Below are 17,655 nucleotides of genomic sequence, written 5' to 3' on the forward strand. Positions count from 1 at the left end.
GTTGTGTTTGCTGTTTGCTTTTTGTTCATTAAGTAACTTTCTTAAGACTTGAGACTAGTGAACCTAGTCTTCGTCATGTGGTTTCCAGTCTCTGCTCATCTAGCTTAGCCATTAGCTGATGGTTGGACAGAGGTTTCCTTAAGTGCCTTGAGCCAGTAAGTCTGCGAGCCTTCGCTGAAGGGCTCCGTGTGTATGTCGGGGGCATGTTTTACAGCTCTGCCTTCCCTTCAGTTCTTGCTTGCGCAGAGCCCTGGGCCACCTGGAGGTGAGAGATGAACCACCTCTCAGGTGGGTCTTTTCCTCACATAGCCTTGCTCGTGAGCAAGATTTTATAGATTCTCAGGAACATGTCAGCTTTTCAAAGCTCCCTGTGGGCATTCCCATCAGTTTTCCCTTTTCAGGTTTTGGTCATCATGTTCTTACCCCAACCTGGTAATGTTGCCTGAAGCAGCTGTGGTCTTAAACCTTTGCTTCTAATTGTTTCACCAGTGAACTATGGACAGTAGTTTTCACAGAGAGGTCAAGTAAAGCAAGCCTGAGAATGGAGCTTCTTAATGTGTTGTCAGGGCAAATAGCACTGTTCCTGTGGAAAAGAGCTTTAGGGTAGCTCTAGACCTGTTCTGCTGCTGCTTTGGACAACCACTGTAGTTGAAAGGTGTTGGTTTCAAGGCTGTCGTGAAGCATGGAGAGAGGAGCAAGTTAAAATGCCAGAGAGGGGCGCCTGGGTGGCTCAGTCGTTAAGCGTCTGCCTTCGGCTCAGGTCGTGATCCCGGGGTCCTGGGATCGAGCCCCGCATCGGGCTCCCTGCTCGGCGGGAGGCCTGCTTCTCCCTCTCCCACTCCTCCTGCTTGTGTTCCCTCTCTCGCTGTCTCTCTCTCTGTCAAATAAATAAAATCTTAAAAAAAAAAATAAATAAAATGCCAGAGAGCTTTCAGTTCCTACTGAGATCCAGCCGTTTGCTTGAGTAAATGCTCCTTAGATGGTTGCAAGCCTTTGGTTAATTTCGAGTTCTAACAAAGTCCATCTTGACAATATTTTGCCAGTGTTCTTGTTGCTTTTATGGAGCATCAGATTTTCAGAGGTTCTTACTCCACCATTCCAGAAATGCTTCTCCCTTCTAGTATTATTTCAAACTAATTCCCAAATATCTTACTATTTCACACATAAAATATTTCAGTATATATTAAGAAGGAGAAATGTAGAGTTGAGGAATATGCTTCACGTTCACTTTCCCATGTAATACTTCCCTAATCCTTGTGTTCGTGCTGTTCCTTTAGTATTGTTTCTCAGCTAAGGGCCTCCTCATTCCCATCCCCTTTTTCTTTAATTGCTATGTTCTCTGTTTCCATTTATCCCCCCATAGTATCTCACCTTACACTGTTACCTAACCAGATGATTTTAGTAATGTGGCTCATTACGGTGATGACTGATGTAGCGGATGACATGGTTGGCATGTAGTATAAGGTAGAGACTTGTGGTAGGATTGATTGGATTTTTGTTTGGGGACAAGGTTGGTCAGGAGGAGTCAGCAGAGTTTCCAAAATAGTTTTGTCTAAGAAGTTTTAAATCACGTATTTATTTTACTTTGCCTTATTCCCAAAAGTATTGAGGCAGTCTTAAAAATCTTATAGTTGTGTCATTGACCAGAAAATAATAAATACTACGGTAGGGAATCGGTAGTAACGGTAACTGAATAGAGCAGTTAACCATATTGGGGTCTTTTTTTTTTTTTTTTTTAAAGATTTTATTTATTTATTCATGAGAGACAGACAGAAACAGAGGGAGAAGCAGGCTCCCAAGGAGCGGGAAGCCCGATGCGGGACTCGATCCCAGGACTCTGGGATCATGACCTGAGCCGAAGGCAGACGCTTAACCATCTGAGCCACCCAGGCGCCCCATAATGGGGTCTTATCACAGGAGTTGTGGTTGAATCATTTATTACGTGTTGAACTCCATGAACTTGTACCTTTTAAAAAGGGTAATACTAGATTTAGGTCACTGTTCTCTGTTAAAGTCCCTTAACATTTTCTTGATCATTCACTGAGAATAACATTGATCTTTAATTTGACTGCATCTTTAGCACTCATTATTTTAAGTGGACCAGTTTCAAAGACATTCAGCATTCTTTTATTTCGTGGCAGTCACGTGGTTTGGGCTCAGTCTCTTTGGACACAGTGTGTGTGTGGCATATTTCACCACAGGATATGTTTGCAGTAACAGAGCTAAAGTGTCTGTTTTTTAATGTGTTTTATTGATCATGTTCTCAGGTTCATCAAGGCATATAAGAAATTTGGTCTCCCTCTTGAACGGTAAGCTCCTTATCCACCTGTTTTTCATTTTTATTATGTAGTGGCTTTTTTTTTTTGGTACTGTTTTCCACTTAATACTAATGCTGGGAATGTTTTTTTGTCCTGGAAACATTCTTTTACAAATATTTATATATTGTGTTATTGTACATGTCCTTTTGGGGAGGGATGACAAAGATGACCATCTATACAGAGATTTTGCTTGAGGAACATGAAGCAAGTATATGCAAAACTGTAATACAGAGAAATAATTTCCAGAAGAGATGTTCAGATAATTCCATTTGGAAGAATACACCTATTTAGTATTTGCATCCTAGTCCTTATTTAGTAAATTTGTGATTTTATAACTTTCTACTTCTTAGTCGGGTGTCATGAGGATTAAATGCAAGTAACTTTTTAACACCTTGCCAGCAGTAACTACTAAAGGGTTGGCTGTCCTGTCTTAGAAGCATTCAGGAAATGAACTCAGAAGTTGGATTTTAACAAAAGACTATGTCAACTAGTTCAGTACTTTGCTTTGTCCAGAATCAGCAATATGTCGTGTGAATAATAGTACTGACTTGAAGGAAATAGCAGATGCCTTTCTCTTCTTCCTGATAAACTTCTGGAGTGGAGGAAGATTATAGCCTGTGTGTTTGCCTCTCCATTTGGAGAGGAAGCAGTGATGGGTAGCAGTAGTAACAGTGAGGCCAAAGAAGTCAGGTGCACCTTTCCAGGGTTGTTGTTGGCCACCCAGGATGGAATGCTTGCCTGTAAGCCAGTGACCATAAAAAGCACCAGGGTGTGGAAAAGTTCGTCTGGCCCCTTCTGGCAGACTGATTTTTAGACATTAATGTGTTTGCATGCTCCATATGAGATCAGTGAAACATATTGTAGAAGTAAGTGTACTTTGCTTCTAGGAATATTGTAGTGAATGAAAGGAGCAGAGGAGTGCAGACCGTCTTGGCACATTTGCTGCCATCGTCAGGCAACCCATCTAGTTAGTAAGGAAAGCCGACTCCTTTCCGCTGTGTTCTTTGAAATTACTCTGTGGACTATTCCAAAGCACAGTTCTTGATGATGGAAAATGAATGAGTTAGCCCTCAGTCACTGTTGGAGGCCTCTTTTTGGACACTTGGAATGGTCAGTAAAGTTAAGAAGAATGTCTTTGCAGGAGCAAGCTTATATGAGACCAAGTGGTATCTCGTGGGACATTAGAAAAGTGGGAACAGGGCATTAATGTGTCCCCGTATTTGACTTTCCTCAGGCTGGAGTGCATAGCACGCGATGCTGAGCTGGTGGATAAGTCCGTAGCAGATCTGAAACGCCTGGGGGAACTGATTCACAACAGCTGTGTGTCAGCAATGCAGGAGTATGAAGAACAGCTGAAGGAAAATGCCAGCGAGGGTAAGTTCTCCCAAACCCGGCACATGTGGACTGGGAATTGTGCTGCTTAAGGGGCTTTGTTTTTGAAGAACAGACTTCTATCCCATGCATCCCTAATCCTTGAGGTGTGTATTCTGACCTGCCTTTCTGTGAGCTCAGTGTTGTAAGATCATCAGAGAACTCACAAACGAAGTTGATTTGCAGAAGGTGGAGAATGGAGAGTAATGAGCAACGAGAATGGTTTCTTCTGATGTTGCTACAGAAACCTTAGATTGGTTTGAATGACGTAAAGACCCGAGTGGGCAAATTGAGTGGATACATCTGTATTTTGACTGCAAATGAGGACATCAGATCACAAGCATCACTAGTTATCCTGGATATACAAATACGGATTGTGTTAGGCAAACTTAAAGGATTTAGGGAATTAATTGGAATAAATAAAACATTGGGTGAATATTGTAAACATTTTTGTTACAGTGAGATTTTCATGGCACTAGAATTTGTTATAATTGGGCTGGACAGGTTATACCCTCACAGTGGGTAAGTGGTCTGATTGCAGAGGGGGGAATAAACTCTGCCTCAGAGGGTTTGGGTGATTCCTGGCTAATTCCATTCACAAGAAGTGCTTAATGTGGTGTTCACTAATACCAGGAAAGAAGTATTTGTACTTTTGATTTTCTTTTTAATGATATTATTGAAGGTAGTAGAATTTAAAAGTGTCTTAAGTATAGTCAAAACTTTCATTTGTTGTATTTTCCTTTTTTGTAAAAGAAATTGACGTGGTTTGGACAGTGATCCGAATACATGCTTTTATATAGCACTCAGAATACAGCCAAGAGTCAACTTGAAGTTTACCATGTTTTCATTTTTCATTTTAATTGTTGTGAATAAATCACACATTTGCATGGTTCCAGATTGAAAAACTGGTATCCCTATTTCTTTTATCTTTTAGAAATGAGAAAGTGTGTATTACAAAAAATGCAGCAGGCACCGTCTTCTAGAAGCACCTTGCTGTTTCCATCTCAACAATATATTTTGGAGATAGTTCTTTGTAACAGTCGCCTGCCTCCCACATCCCTCTTTTTTTGATGCATGTTCTGGATCTGGCTGATTGCTTCCTCCTGCCATTGCGTAACTCGTTGCCCTTACCTGTATTTGCCATGAACTGGTGTTTAGTGTACTCTGGATCCAGGATGGCATTTCTAATTCAGATTCTGATTATTATTATTATTATTTTTAAGATTTTTCATTGGAGAGAGAGAGTGCGAGCACATGAGCAGGGGGAAGGGGGAGCAGGAGAGGGAGAAGCAGACTCCTGCTGAGCAGGGAGCCTGATGTGAGACTTGATCCCAGGACCCTGAGCTGAAGGCAGACACTTAACCGATAGAGCCCCCAGGCGCCCCTCAGATGGAAGATTATTGATAACTCTTTTCTTAAGTGGAAAATTTTTGTTTCTAACAGTGCTAACATAATTATGTATTTGTCCTCTCCTACATTAGACGAGTTTCTAAACATCAGTGCCTATCTTACTGCTCAAAATAAAGTTTTTTTTTCATCTTTGGAATACATCCCACTAGCTCTGTGCAGTCAAAATACCATGTTTTAAAATTATTAGAAGTACTTTTCTCTGTGTAGTTAGGCCACCAACTTAATAGATAGTACAGTCTTTTTCATTTTCATTTATTTTCAGTTTCTAGGGATTGCTTTTCTCATTTTGACTTAACTTTGAAACACTTGCATGGCCCGAAGTCAAAACTCTGAAACAAGGTACATTTGGAGAACCTTACTTGTCTGCCAGCAACACCCCCCCGCACCACCAAGTCCTGCTTTCTGCTCCTCTCATAGGTCACCATTTCTGTTAATTTCTTAATCTTTTCACTGTTTCTTTCAAAGAATTTCGGTGTGTGTGCCCCTCTTCTGTAGAAGATAGCATACCATTTGTTGTGTTTTGCACCTATGTATTTTCACGTGTGGAGATCACTCCCTATCGTGTAGAAATCCTCTTTCTTTCCTTTTGTAATTGCAGTGTTCCACCACTTAGGTAGATCTTAATTCAGATTTTATTGTTCCTGAATAATGAATATTTGGGTTGTTTTTAGTCTTTGGCTGTTATAAAGACAGCTGCAATGAATTCGTAGTATAATGGATATGCTCTTTTGTATCTCTACCAACATGTCCTCTGGATAGGTTTCTGGAAGTGGGACTGCTAGGTCCTGGGGAAGCATGACTTGGTTGGATTTTACCAAACTTTCCAGCAGTCTGGTACCATAATTTACATTGCCACCAGCAATGGATACTGGTGCTTGTTTACAAGCCTCACAAACAAGAGGGTATTGTCAAATGGTTGTTTTTTTTTTGCCAAACTAATAGGTGAGAAATGGTATCTTGTTTTTCTTCTAATGAGTAAGATTGTGTTTTCTAAGAGCCATTTGTGAACCACCCATTTTCTCTTCTGTCCATTTTCTTAATTTTTAGGATTTCTTTTTCTGATTAAAGTTGCTGGTTTTCTCCTGTAGTTTGTGATTTGTCTTTTTACTTTGCTAATGGCATTTTAAGAAAACTTAGAAGAAATTTTTTAAATGTATCAGTCTTTTACCTTACTGTGTTTAGATTTTGAGTCAGTTAAAAACATTGCCTCTACGCCCAGTATAAAGAGGAATTCACTGTGACTTTCTCCTCTTGTACTTGTGTGATTTCATTTACTTTTTTATCTCTGATCCACTTGGAGTTTTTCCTGGTGTATCCAGTTTTATTTATTTTTCTATATGGTTACTATATATTTCAATGCCATTAAAAATGGTTAGTCTTTTTCCCACTGGCTGATTTTTTTTTTTTTTTTTTTTTTGAAAGACATGCATAATCCTGTTAAGGGACATTTCAGCTGTATAATCTCTTGCTTTAGTATTGTGGTAGTTAATTTTGTATGCACGCCATTTTGCACTGTGCTCTCCCACCAGGCATTGAATTGAGGGTGTCTGTCTGCTTTTGGTCTCATCAACATAATGTTTTCAAATTTTGGAATTTTTCACTGTGATAGGGTAGAAATGGTATGTGTCTATATTTAATTTACATTTCTCTCATCAGGAGTAAGGTCAAGTGTTTTTTAAATGTTTAGGAATCATTTGTTTTTCCTTCTCTGAATTGTCTCTTTACCTTTGCCCGTATTTCTGTTGCAATCCTTTTGCTTTACAGATGAGGAAACTGAGACCCAGAGAGGTCAATAACTAGAAGTGAGAGGGGAAAAGAGAAGGGAGGAAGGGGGACTTTGTGCACATTTGGGAATAAATCCCAGATTTCTGATTTTTAGGGAAGTGCCTTTCTCATTTTCACACATTCTGTTCCAGCTGTCTTCAGAATTGTTGGGAATAGCATTTGCAAGTGAATTCTAGAGGATTACAGGAGAATATCTAAATATTTATGATTATAGTACCGTTTCATCAACTTGAATGTTAAAAAATCTTCTCCCAGGCTCTGAGCCATCTTTCGCCTCACAGACAAGTGTCATTATCTTGTGCCATCATCTTGCCAACATCTGGCTAGAGTTGACTGGGTTTCATTTTTAATTCTAGGATTATTTTAATTTGGTACTAGGGCTAAGGAAATCTTTCCATGACACCTTTTGTTCATTTCAAATGGTATTAACTTGATCTCCTATTTTTTTTTGGTAGAGAAAATCATCTTTAAAACACTTGAGTTTTCTTGAACTCTGTTAATAGGATAGTTAGAAAACAAAAAAAACCTTCAGTATTATTACTAATCCTACAGAATCTTTTTTACTTTCAATTTTAGAACAAAAGTATAAAATAGATAGGAAGATTAAAATAGAATTACAAACACCAGTGGATTAAAAAAAAATCCAAAATCTTAAAAAGCTTAATTGTTTAGAGATCATTTAATGAACGTTGAGAATCTTTTTTGACTTTATGTTATATTTTTGAACTAAAAATAAGTCAGAGATACATATCAAGTGAGTAAGCATTCAGGGTTTGCCGATAATGTTTTCTGTGGAACTCCAGCGAATTCTCACTTAACTGATATGAAATTCGTATCCTTTAGGGAAAGGACCGGGGAAAAAAAGAGGCCCAACAATCAAAATATCGGGGGTTCAGGTTAATGTGAAATCCATTATACAACATGAGGAAGAGTTTGAGATGCTGCATAAATCGATCCCTGTGGACCCTGAAGAAAAAAAAAAGTGAGTCTATTCTGTGCACATGCATGAGTGGTTGTGCTGTAAGAAAGAGTTGAAGTTCTAGTTGTGTGTTATGTAGTGTTTTCATTGTCTTTTGTGTAACGCATCAGGATACTTTGTCCATGTTCATTTGTGTTCATTTCCAAGTTCGAAAGGCCTCTCCTCTCATGTCCTCCTGTTTCTGAAATCCCTTTAGATACTGCTTAACCTGTCGAGTGAAAGCTGCACATTTTGATGTAGAGTGGGGAGTGGAGGATGATTCACGACTCCTGCTGGGAATTTATGAACATGGCTATGGAAACTGGGAGCTAATTAAAACGGATCCAGAGCTTAAGTTAACTGACAAAGTAAGTAAATCTGTGATGCTGGAGATTTCCAGAGATTTGTTACATACAATATTTTTATATCGATAACTTATTTTTAACTATTTTCTGGGGGGTGGGGGATCAAATCGGAAATCAGTACAGTAATACATTCCTGGGATTTCTTTGTTTTGGGGAATATCACCATCTTTAGTGGACTGTGGAACTGTTAGATAAAGATAATAGTCAGGTGAAATTTTGGGGAAATCACAGGAGAAATCTTAAAATTCTAATTCTTATACGTCCAATCTCATTGCAACAAATACCAGGGTAAGATTATTAACTATTAAGGCTTCCTTGGCCTTAAATATTGGCCTCTTGTTTAAAACTGTATTTGAAGCTCTCGTGTTTCAGTTCTCCACACAAAGGAGCCATACCTTGGTATTTTTTGTAATGGAATTAAATACTGGCCGTACTTCTCCCACAGAATCGAGCCTCCCACCCTATCCGTTGTGAATCAGGCTACCGAGTAGTAAGGCCGTGCTCAGAGCTGTAAGCAGGGAAGGCTGACTGGCTCAAATTTTAGTAGGATGCGCTCCATGTTGTGCTCCTGGCAGGGCTTTTCCTGGCACGTCAAACAATGCTCATCCCATGTGTGATGTTCTCAGAGGGTGACAGCACCCCGCCATAAGCGCTGAGACCAAATCCAGTCTGGCCTGAGAGGTCCAGCTGGGGTAGCAGGGACAGACCATGTCCTGGCATAGCTCAGTGCTCTCCGGCAATGCTCTAAGAAGCATTTTCAATCTAAAACGAAGCTTTAACCTAGCTCCAGGGATTCCCTGCTCCTGGAAGGAGGAAATCCACGACGGCTGGGATGCTCTAGCAGATGAAGCCAACAAGCCCCTCCTACCTGAGTTGTTCTACCCTGTTAACAGCACAGGTAGGAGCCAGTGGGAGAGCTGGATTTCTCCATCCCATTTTGTAAAACGAGAACGGCTCATAAGGGATTTTCAGTGACTGGGAGCCATGGACATGAGATAGGATCTGAGGCTTTATCTGTATTTTGGGTGGTTGGGGAGGGAAAGGACTGCTCAGTTCTTTGTTGTCTCTGTGTATCCTGATCCACTAACCGGGACATGGGTGGTGGCGGGTGCTTCTCTTCCTTTCCTGTTGAAGATTCTGCCTGTGGAGACAGATAAAAAGCCTCAGGGGAAGCAGCTGCAGACCCGAGCGGACTACTTGCTGAAGCTGCTCAGGAAGAGTCTGGAGAAGAAGGGGGCCGTGACAGGTGGGGAAGAGGTGAGTGCGGCTGCCAGCCAGGCATCCTTCAGAGGGCCTAGGCTCCGACCCTGCAGAGTTAGGGAGGAAAAGGGCTGCCTGCCCGTTCCAGGCACTGCACAGAATGGTACCTTCCCACAGTCAGGTGTTGCTTTTGAGGTTCCAGTCATGATGGTTTCGTTGGTGATAATAGAAATGTTCATTTGATAATTGGCAACTTTCTTAGATGCCCATTCTCCTCCAGTTTTGCCTCAAAATAGTCCTCACCTCTGCAGGTGCCATTGGTCCAGACATATGTTGCTGTTTCTTTATGCTGCTTCCTCAGTTTTGGAACATAGTTGTGGTTACTGTATGAATACCACCAGGTTTACCTGGTACAGCTGACTCTGGGCTGCTTGTAATGATGGGTCCCAGAGGTAAAGAATGGATAGTTAGAATCTACAGTTCATGCAGAAACTGACCTTCAGTTACGACTGCCTTACTCAGTACAGAATACCAACGGAAGTTGCTAACGAACTCATCTGAACCTTTTCTGCTTTTATTTTCCCAATTTTTCATTTCAAAGTCAGGCCTAGAAAGGTGGGAATCACAGTGAGATGTTATATCTGGTACTAGCAGTCTTTGTTGGGTGCTTGTTCCTAGTGCTCTTAGAGCTCTGCCATTTGCATTAATTTCCCTATATTATAAACAAAATGAATTCTAGGGAAGAAAAATCACCATAATCACATACGTTGTCCTTTTTCATGTAATAGTGTCATAAGTAGTGTCATTCTTCAGATAAACACGCGCATGAATTACACGTTAGGTTCTGGAGGGAAGGATTTAGATCATGTTTATACTTGTTTTAGATTTCTGTGTCATATTAGAGTGGATTGAGAGCATTTTATCCTTTACCTTAATTTTTAGATAAACCATACATCTGGATTTTTTAATGTTACTCTTAAGTCTCATATATTTATTTGTGTCTTTGTGCATAAAAGTACGTGTCCTTCTTTTGAATTCTGTCTTTAGCATGAATTTCGAACACTGGAATCAATAGATTCAAGGATATGGATGCTTTTATGTGGTGTAGGGACATGTACAGGGCCTACATTACTGTTTTCCTTTTTCTCCCCCAGGTAAAATTGGTTGCACTCCTTTGAATTGCCTCTGAATTTTCTCGTTTGAGTTACGTGGCTGTTACTGGTCTGAATAGTCATAACGTTATTTGGTCATGCTTCTTGAAGTTTGTGGTTTTATCATTTTCTCTCCTTTCCAGGCCAAATTAAAGAAGAGGAAGCCTCGAGTAAAGAAGGAAAACAAAGAACCCAGGCTGAAAGATGAGCATGGGGTTGAGTTTTCATCTCCTAGACACTCAGACAATCCGTCGGAAGAGGGAGAAGTAAAGGTATGCGGCTGGATTTCACTTGAGGGTTGTCGTTTAGGCTACATTTATCGTGCCAGCTGGTGTAAAACCATTCAAATGTGTTTGGTTTACATGCAGAGTCAATAAAGTGGAAATAGAATATATATGTCTCTGTTTACCATGTGAGAGCCATTTGTTCATTTAAGCCAGCCGTCACAGATTCATAGGTAATGGAAGTCAGTGAAGGGGGAACCATGCAAGGTGTAATGATAAATGGCCCATGACACCCAGCCTTGTGGTTGAAAAAGGTAGGGAGTGGTGGTGGGGACTGTGGCTCACCAGGGGCCTCATGCCTGTGCAGTTGAGTTCATCGTGGGCCAACAAAACACATCTGTGGGTCAGATTTGGCCCAGGGCTTGCCAGTTTGTGACCTCTCGTTTGAGTAAAGTAAAAAATTGGTAGCATTCAGTGTGTTCTTTCAGTGAGTGATAGCTTTATGGGATTTTATGTCGTTGCCCTTCGAGTGTGATTGTACTTTGAGATTAGCTCCAAGAGGATCAGCAGTGGGGACAGAAACTGCATGAATTGTTGTGCACGCATAAATTCAAAAAGCAGTAGCAACCGTGACAATTATTAGCTGACAGATTTATAATATATCTGGTCCTCATCTGTGAAATGGAGATGATAATGCTTATGGTGGAAGGGTTGCTATGAGAATTAAAGAGAGGATGTGAGTTGCAGAGCATCTGTTTCTACCGGCTTATCTGGTTATTACCAGAGAGCTTAGAATTGTATGGGCAAGTGCTTTAGGGCTGTGTGCTTGAAAACAAGCTTCTAAGTGTAGATGCAAGTATGAACCATTGTGGACAGTGCTCCTCTCTCCAGAAAGTAGACGAGTAGATCTAAAGTTTGTGGCAAAAGCTCATAGTCCTGTTTGTTTTCTAGGATGATGGCTTAGAAAAAAGTCCAATGAAAAAGAAACAGAAGAAGAAAGAGAACAAGGAGAACAAGGAGAAACAAATGAGTTCTAGGAAAGACAAAGAAGGGGACAAGGAAAGGAAGAAGTCAAAAGATAAGAAAGAGAAGGTATCCGTGTCCTTCTGCTTACTGAGATACCCATAGCGTCTGAAATTTCTTCTAGGATTTAGACAGAGAATGGGGCTTGAGCATCCTGAAATAATCGTCTCTTTAAGGGTACATCCGAGAAGGAAGGATGGGGCTGTCAGAGGGATGCCTGCACCTCTTCTTACAGAGAGGGGAACATGCAGTTGTGGGTTTTTTTTTTTTTTTTTAAATATAGAAGGTCTTTAGTTGATCTCTTACTACGTGTTTCAGAGGGGAAATTTTGATGAGATAGGACAGGTGAGAGAAAGCTGCATTTACAGGTAATGATGGGAAATATGTCCATCCTCATATTCATGGTAGAAGAGTACAGTCCATAGATGAATTTGAATATTTGAAAAGTTTAGGAGTCAACCCAAATATATCAAGAGAAGGTTTTGGAGTAGAAATGGATGAAAAGCCCTGCTGTTATATAATTTTCACTTTGGGACTTTTGTGAGGTTAATTCCAAACCACAGAGAATGTTGCACGAATGCTTGCTGGCTTCTGATGAAATTATTTTGTCATTAACCCTAATCATTAAAACGTACAAATAAGTAACTGCTATAATTCTACCATCCAGTGATAATCTCTAGTAAATTTCTTGATCTTTGGAATTTTTGTCTTATACGTATAAGTACAAGTACAAAATGAAGATCAAATCAGATTCTTTGAGTAGCCCTTTCTCCCCCCTGAAGCAGTACATCAGAAACAACTTTCCCAATGAGTAAATAAGTGTTAAAATCACTCTAAATAGATAAAGAAGATTCTCTTTGATTATAACATCTTGGAAGCAATGTAGACTTCCCATATTGAAATCACTTTCACTGTCTTATGTTAGGAAACCTGCTATGCCAGATACCTTTGCATTTCTGCTCCCACAGAAAGATACTCTTTTTTTAAGGGAAATATTTCCAAAATAAAAGCACAGAGAGCCTTTTACCAAGCATCCACTCGTCCATCACCCAAGATAGAACTGTGGCCAACATTTTTTCATGTTTACTCTAAGTGCCTTTTGTTGGGCTGGTGTATTTTGTGTTTTGTGCACATCTTACCAATACGTTGAAGCTCCCCCCACCCCCCCAATTCCTCTTTCATGATTTCATTACTCTGCCTCTCTCCTTTTTCCTCCCATGGCTTGAGACCTTTCCTATCCATGTTTTTATACTTCCACTATATATTACACAGTTGTAAACAAAGTAGAGTATTTTTTTAAATGTTCATATACAAAGTCACCTCCATCCTTCTGCATCCTTTCATGGATAAATGAGATTTATTCATGTGGTGTCATGTACATTTCAGTCATTTACAGCACTGTAGTTAATACAGATTCTTAGGTCAAAGTGTACGATTATAAGCTGTTAATAAAAGTTGCTGTATCATACTGTACAAGAGCTCTGCCAGTTTATTATAATCTCCACCTGTTGATGTTTTTGTGCATTTTATGGATGAGGGAATAGAAGCCAAAACAGCATTGTCCTGAAGCCGAAGTTATAATTGGGTGTGTTTGGAGACAGAAATGGAAGTGATGTACGATTAAGCCATTCGTTAATCATGTAGATTTGATTCCATGATGTTTCAGAAGACTCTATTTTATCTTTTTTGTAAACTTAGCCTGTCGCATTTGTTCTCTGGAGTGATGTGACATAAGTAAGATGTCCACCTTGCAAGGCAGGATTGCACAAATGACAATGATTCCTTGTAACTCTTTTTTAAAAGCCTAAAGGTGGTGATGCCAAATCTTCAAGTAAATCAAAGCGATCTCAGGGTCCTGTCCATATTACAGCAGGAAGTGAGCCTGTCCCTATTGGAGAGGATGAGGATGATGATCTGGACCAGGAAACATTCAGCATAGTAAGTCTTGAAATTGAGGGGTGCTGGGGTATGCGGCTAAAGTGCTTGCCTTCCCCAGGTCCAGCCACACAGCCTCAGCCGGCCTGAGCATTAGTATGTTACCTTAGAACACATTGCTTCTACTATCTGGAGACCTTTTGCTCTGGACTAGGCAGGCAGGAAGAGATTTTCTTACTCTCCAGTGAGAAAGAATTTTGGGAAATCGATTTCCTATCTTGTGCTCCTAGGAAGAAAGGCTGTGGGAGTTGGGGAGGGGGGGATGGTGGGTGGCTCAGTTGGTTAAGCGTCACACTCTTGCTTTTGGTTCAGGTTGTGATCTCAGGGTTGTGGGATCGAGCCCCGGGTTGGTCTCTGTACTGAGGGTAGGTCTGTTTGACATTCCTCTCTCTCCCTTCCCCTCAGCCCCATGCGTGCATGCGCTCTCTCCCTCTCTCCCTCAAATAAATAAATAAAATCTTTAAAAAAAGGGAAAGGCTGCAGGGGCCCTTAGAGGCATTTGGGAAACAGAAGTGTTCCTTGAGCTAACATTTATTGAGTACTTTCTGTGTGTCAACCCTGAATTTACCTACCATGTTGCAAAGAGAATTGCTTCTGTCTCTGCAGACTTCACATTTGAGTAGGGGAGATAGATAGCCACACGGATCGTGCTCGTGCTACTCTGATGGACTGTGGGGGATCTTTAGCAGATGCTCTGAAGATCCTGGAGAAGGGGATTTGACCCAGGCAGGGGCTGTTGGGAAGGCATGTTTAAGGAGGCGATGTTTGAATTGGGTTCTGAAGGAAGAGGGAAAGGTCACAAGAGATGAGGGAAGGGAAGAACATGTCAAGGCAAGGCAGCAGCATGCACAAAGGCCCTGTGGCAGGACCACCTGTGGTGCAACGAGTAGGTCACAGAAGGCCACAGTGGCTGGCGTGGTGAGAACCAGGGGACAGCACGACGAGATGAGGCCAGGGTCCTGGCTGAGTGAGTGAGAGCAGTGGTGAGCATGAGCGTGGTGTGTCTTCCATGCTCCCACACTGCGGTACTCAGGGCTAAGACATGTCCAGGACATGGTCTCTTTCCTCATACGGGACAGGGAATATGATGGAGGAGGGGAGCGCATGGACCAGCTTGAGCGGGAATGGAAACAGGCCAGCGTGTCCCCAGGGACCTTAGCCCCTCAGTGGAGCTGCATGGTCTTCATTGTGCTGCTCCATGATTCCTCCCACCTCCTCTGCCCAGCCTTCCATAAATCACAGCTCCCTTGATCAGTTAATTCAGTCTCAAAGAGAACCGCATCTTCCAAATCTCAAAATACTCCTGCTGTGTGGCAGCAAAGGATAGAATACTGACCTCATCCTGTAAGGTAGTCTTCTCTCTCATTGCTCCTTTCTCTGTGTTCTCAAAAATCTGTGTACATACATACGTATATATATATATATATATATTTTTTTTTTTTTTTTTTTCTTTGCACTTACCTCATTTTTCTTAATTCTCTGGACTGTTTTGTCCTCAGCTGTCTGACAGCAAGTAGTGGTTCTTATGTAAAGTACATTTAGGTGTTAGAAGTATTTTTAAAGAAAAAGGGATATCAGTAAATGCATAAACTGACTAAATGAATAAATTCATTGTACAGCCAGCCTTCTGATCTGATCTGATCTGTTCTGGTTTTTCCTTAGTCCAGTATTTATAAGAGAAAATCCTAACCTAATGCTTCTAATAATAACCATTTATTTTAAAAAATGCTTTCACATATTGGCTCTTTTTACCATGTTTTAATATTATGAAATCTTTAAAAAATGTAGAAAAATTTAAGAAATAAAATAGACATTGATAACAGGTACCATGAAGCCTTGTTAAATGTGAGTTTTTAAGACTCAGAGTAAAGTTGAAGCCCCTGGTGTTTCTCACTCTAAACCCAAACTTTGGGGCGCCTGGGTGGCTCAGTCGTTAAGCGTCTGCCTTGGGCTCAGGTCCTGGGATCGGGCCCCGCGTTGGGCTCCCTAGCTCTGCGGGAAGCCTGCTTCTCCCTCTCCTGCTCCCCCTTCTTGTGCTTTCTCGCTGTCAAATAAGTAAAAATCTAAAAATAAATAAAGAAAGAAACCCGCGGTTTTCCTTTCTTACCTCCCCATAAGTAAGGGTACTTTTAGATCCAGTTATTGTTCTTGCGCTTGGTTTTAGCATTTTACGACTTCTGTTTGTCTGTAAAGACAGTAACGACAATAAACAGCCAGGCACTGTTTGTGCATTTTTGTCTTTTTTCTCCACAACAATCCTATGGGGTAGGTAATTCTCTTCTGGCTGGCTTACTCAGTAGAGCATGACTCTTGATCTTGGGGTCGTGAGTTCAAGCTCCACGTTGGGTGTGGAGATTACTTAAAAGTAAAATATTGAGGGGCGCCTGGGTGGCTGAGTCGGTTAAGCATCTGACTCTTGGTTTCGGGTGAGGTCATGATCTCAGGTTTGTGGTATCGAGCCCCGAGTTGGGCTCCCTGCTCAGCGGGGAGTCTGCTTAAGGTTCCCTCTCTCCCTGCCCCTCTCCTCCAGCTCTCCCACTCACACTTCTCTCTCTTTCTCTCTCAAGAAATAAGTAAATAAAAATAAAATCTTAAAATAAAATGAAGAGAGTCACAGAAGTTGTGTGTTAACATAGTTAAGATGGTAGGGCAAAAGTTTGACCCAGATAGTGCGCCTGGGTTCTTAACCCTTCTGGACAGCCTCCCGTGTGTCTACACAGCATACAGTATTGCTTTCCATGTTTAAAAACTTCATAAAAATGCCATACTGTGTATATCCTGTAACTTGATTTTCCTCCCGCAGCATCTCTATTTTTGAGGTTTGTCCATGTTGGTAATTTAAACTGTTTTCAGGGGGTGCCTGGCTGGCTCACTTGGTAGAGCATGTGACTCTTGATCTCGGGATTGTGAGTTTAAGCCTCAAACTGGGCACAGGGCTTACTTAAAAATAAAAATTAAAACAAACAAACAAACCTGTTTCATAGTATTTTATATCCTGACTTCCACAACTCATTGTTTCTCCTGTAGATGAACCTTGGGGCTTTCCAAAGGTTAACTACCAAAAATGGCAGCAAAAGTCTTGTAAATATTTTTATTTACACACGTGTAAGCACTTCTCTAGAGTAGTGTACTGCTTGCGCAGAGCTCTAGGTCTTTCCCTGGGCACGCACATCGACCACTTCACTAGGTACTGTTGAATTAGCCCTTCCAGCTATGGTGGAGGTTTATACACTCCTAGCAGGGAATTGGAGTTCCGATCGCTTCCCAGTCTCAGAAACACTTGGTTATTTCTGACTTCTCAGTTTTTGCCAGTCTGAGGGGTATGAAATATTGATCAGTGGTGTAGTTGAACATTTGTTTTCGTATCTGTTAGGCATTCATGTTTCCAGCGGATTGTCTGTTGTATTCTTTGCCTATTTTGGGGTAATTTGGTCTTACCTTTTCTATAGCAATCCTTTCTACATTCATGATATTGATCTCTTTCTTACCCATTACAGTCATTACAGACACCTTCCAGGTTATGGTACATCTTTTTATCTTGTGTACTTCTTGAAAATTGAGGTTTAACTCTGAAAAGTAAACAGATGGAATTACCACAGAGTGATAGAAGTTTGTAGGGTTTTCTGTGTTCTGAAATTTTGTGCTCATGTGCCTTAGTAGTTTGTTGTACCAGATAGCTTGTGGTTGACAGCCATGCCCTATGGGTCTGAGTTTTCTTGAATTATTCTGTGGTGATTTCCTCCTAATTCTTAGTTTTATCTTTACAGAACTTTTTGTTCTGGGAAACAGGATTTTGGGAGTGGTCCATAATACTACTACATGTTTTTCATTTCTGCTTTTTAAATTCTACTTTCTAGGAGAGCCCCTCCACTTTCTCACGTTAGTATTTCTTTTAAGCTTTTTACTTCTCTTGTC

At 40.9% G+C, this 17,655-nt stretch overlaps 1 protein-coding gene across 5 annotated transcripts in view; it reads left to right on the plus strand.

The window, feature by feature from the left end:
- CHD2 (chromodomain helicase DNA binding protein 2) overlaps window positions 1-17,655 on the plus strand; it is a 118,992-nt gene that overhangs the window by 82,235 nt on the left and 19,102 nt on the right. For all 5 annotated transcript variants that reach the window (XM_064569941.1, XM_064569943.1, XM_045899473.2 and 2 more), the window contains 8 exons: window positions 2,268-2,309; window positions 3,553-3,692; window positions 7,728-7,866; window positions 8,060-8,210; window positions 9,342-9,464; window positions 10,702-10,830; window positions 11,734-11,874; window positions 13,609-13,743. In XM_064569941.1, the coding sequence (XP_064426011.1) occupies window positions 2,268-2,309; window positions 3,553-3,692; window positions 7,728-7,866; window positions 8,060-8,210; window positions 9,342-9,464; window positions 10,702-10,830; window positions 11,734-11,874; window positions 13,609-13,743 (1,000 nt within the window). The remainder of the gene's footprint in view (window positions 1-2,267; window positions 2,310-3,552; window positions 3,693-7,727; window positions 7,867-8,059; window positions 8,211-9,341; window positions 9,465-10,701; window positions 10,831-11,733; window positions 11,875-13,608; window positions 13,744-17,655) is intronic.

This window comes from Mirounga angustirostris, unplaced genomic scaffold (genome assembly GCF_029215605.1).
Source record: "Mirounga angustirostris isolate CCGP_5_RB_7025 unplaced genomic scaffold, mMirAng1.0.hap1 SCAF_9, whole genome shotgun sequence".
Taxonomy (NCBI): domain Eukaryota; kingdom Metazoa; phylum Chordata; class Mammalia; order Carnivora; family Phocidae; genus Mirounga; species Mirounga angustirostris.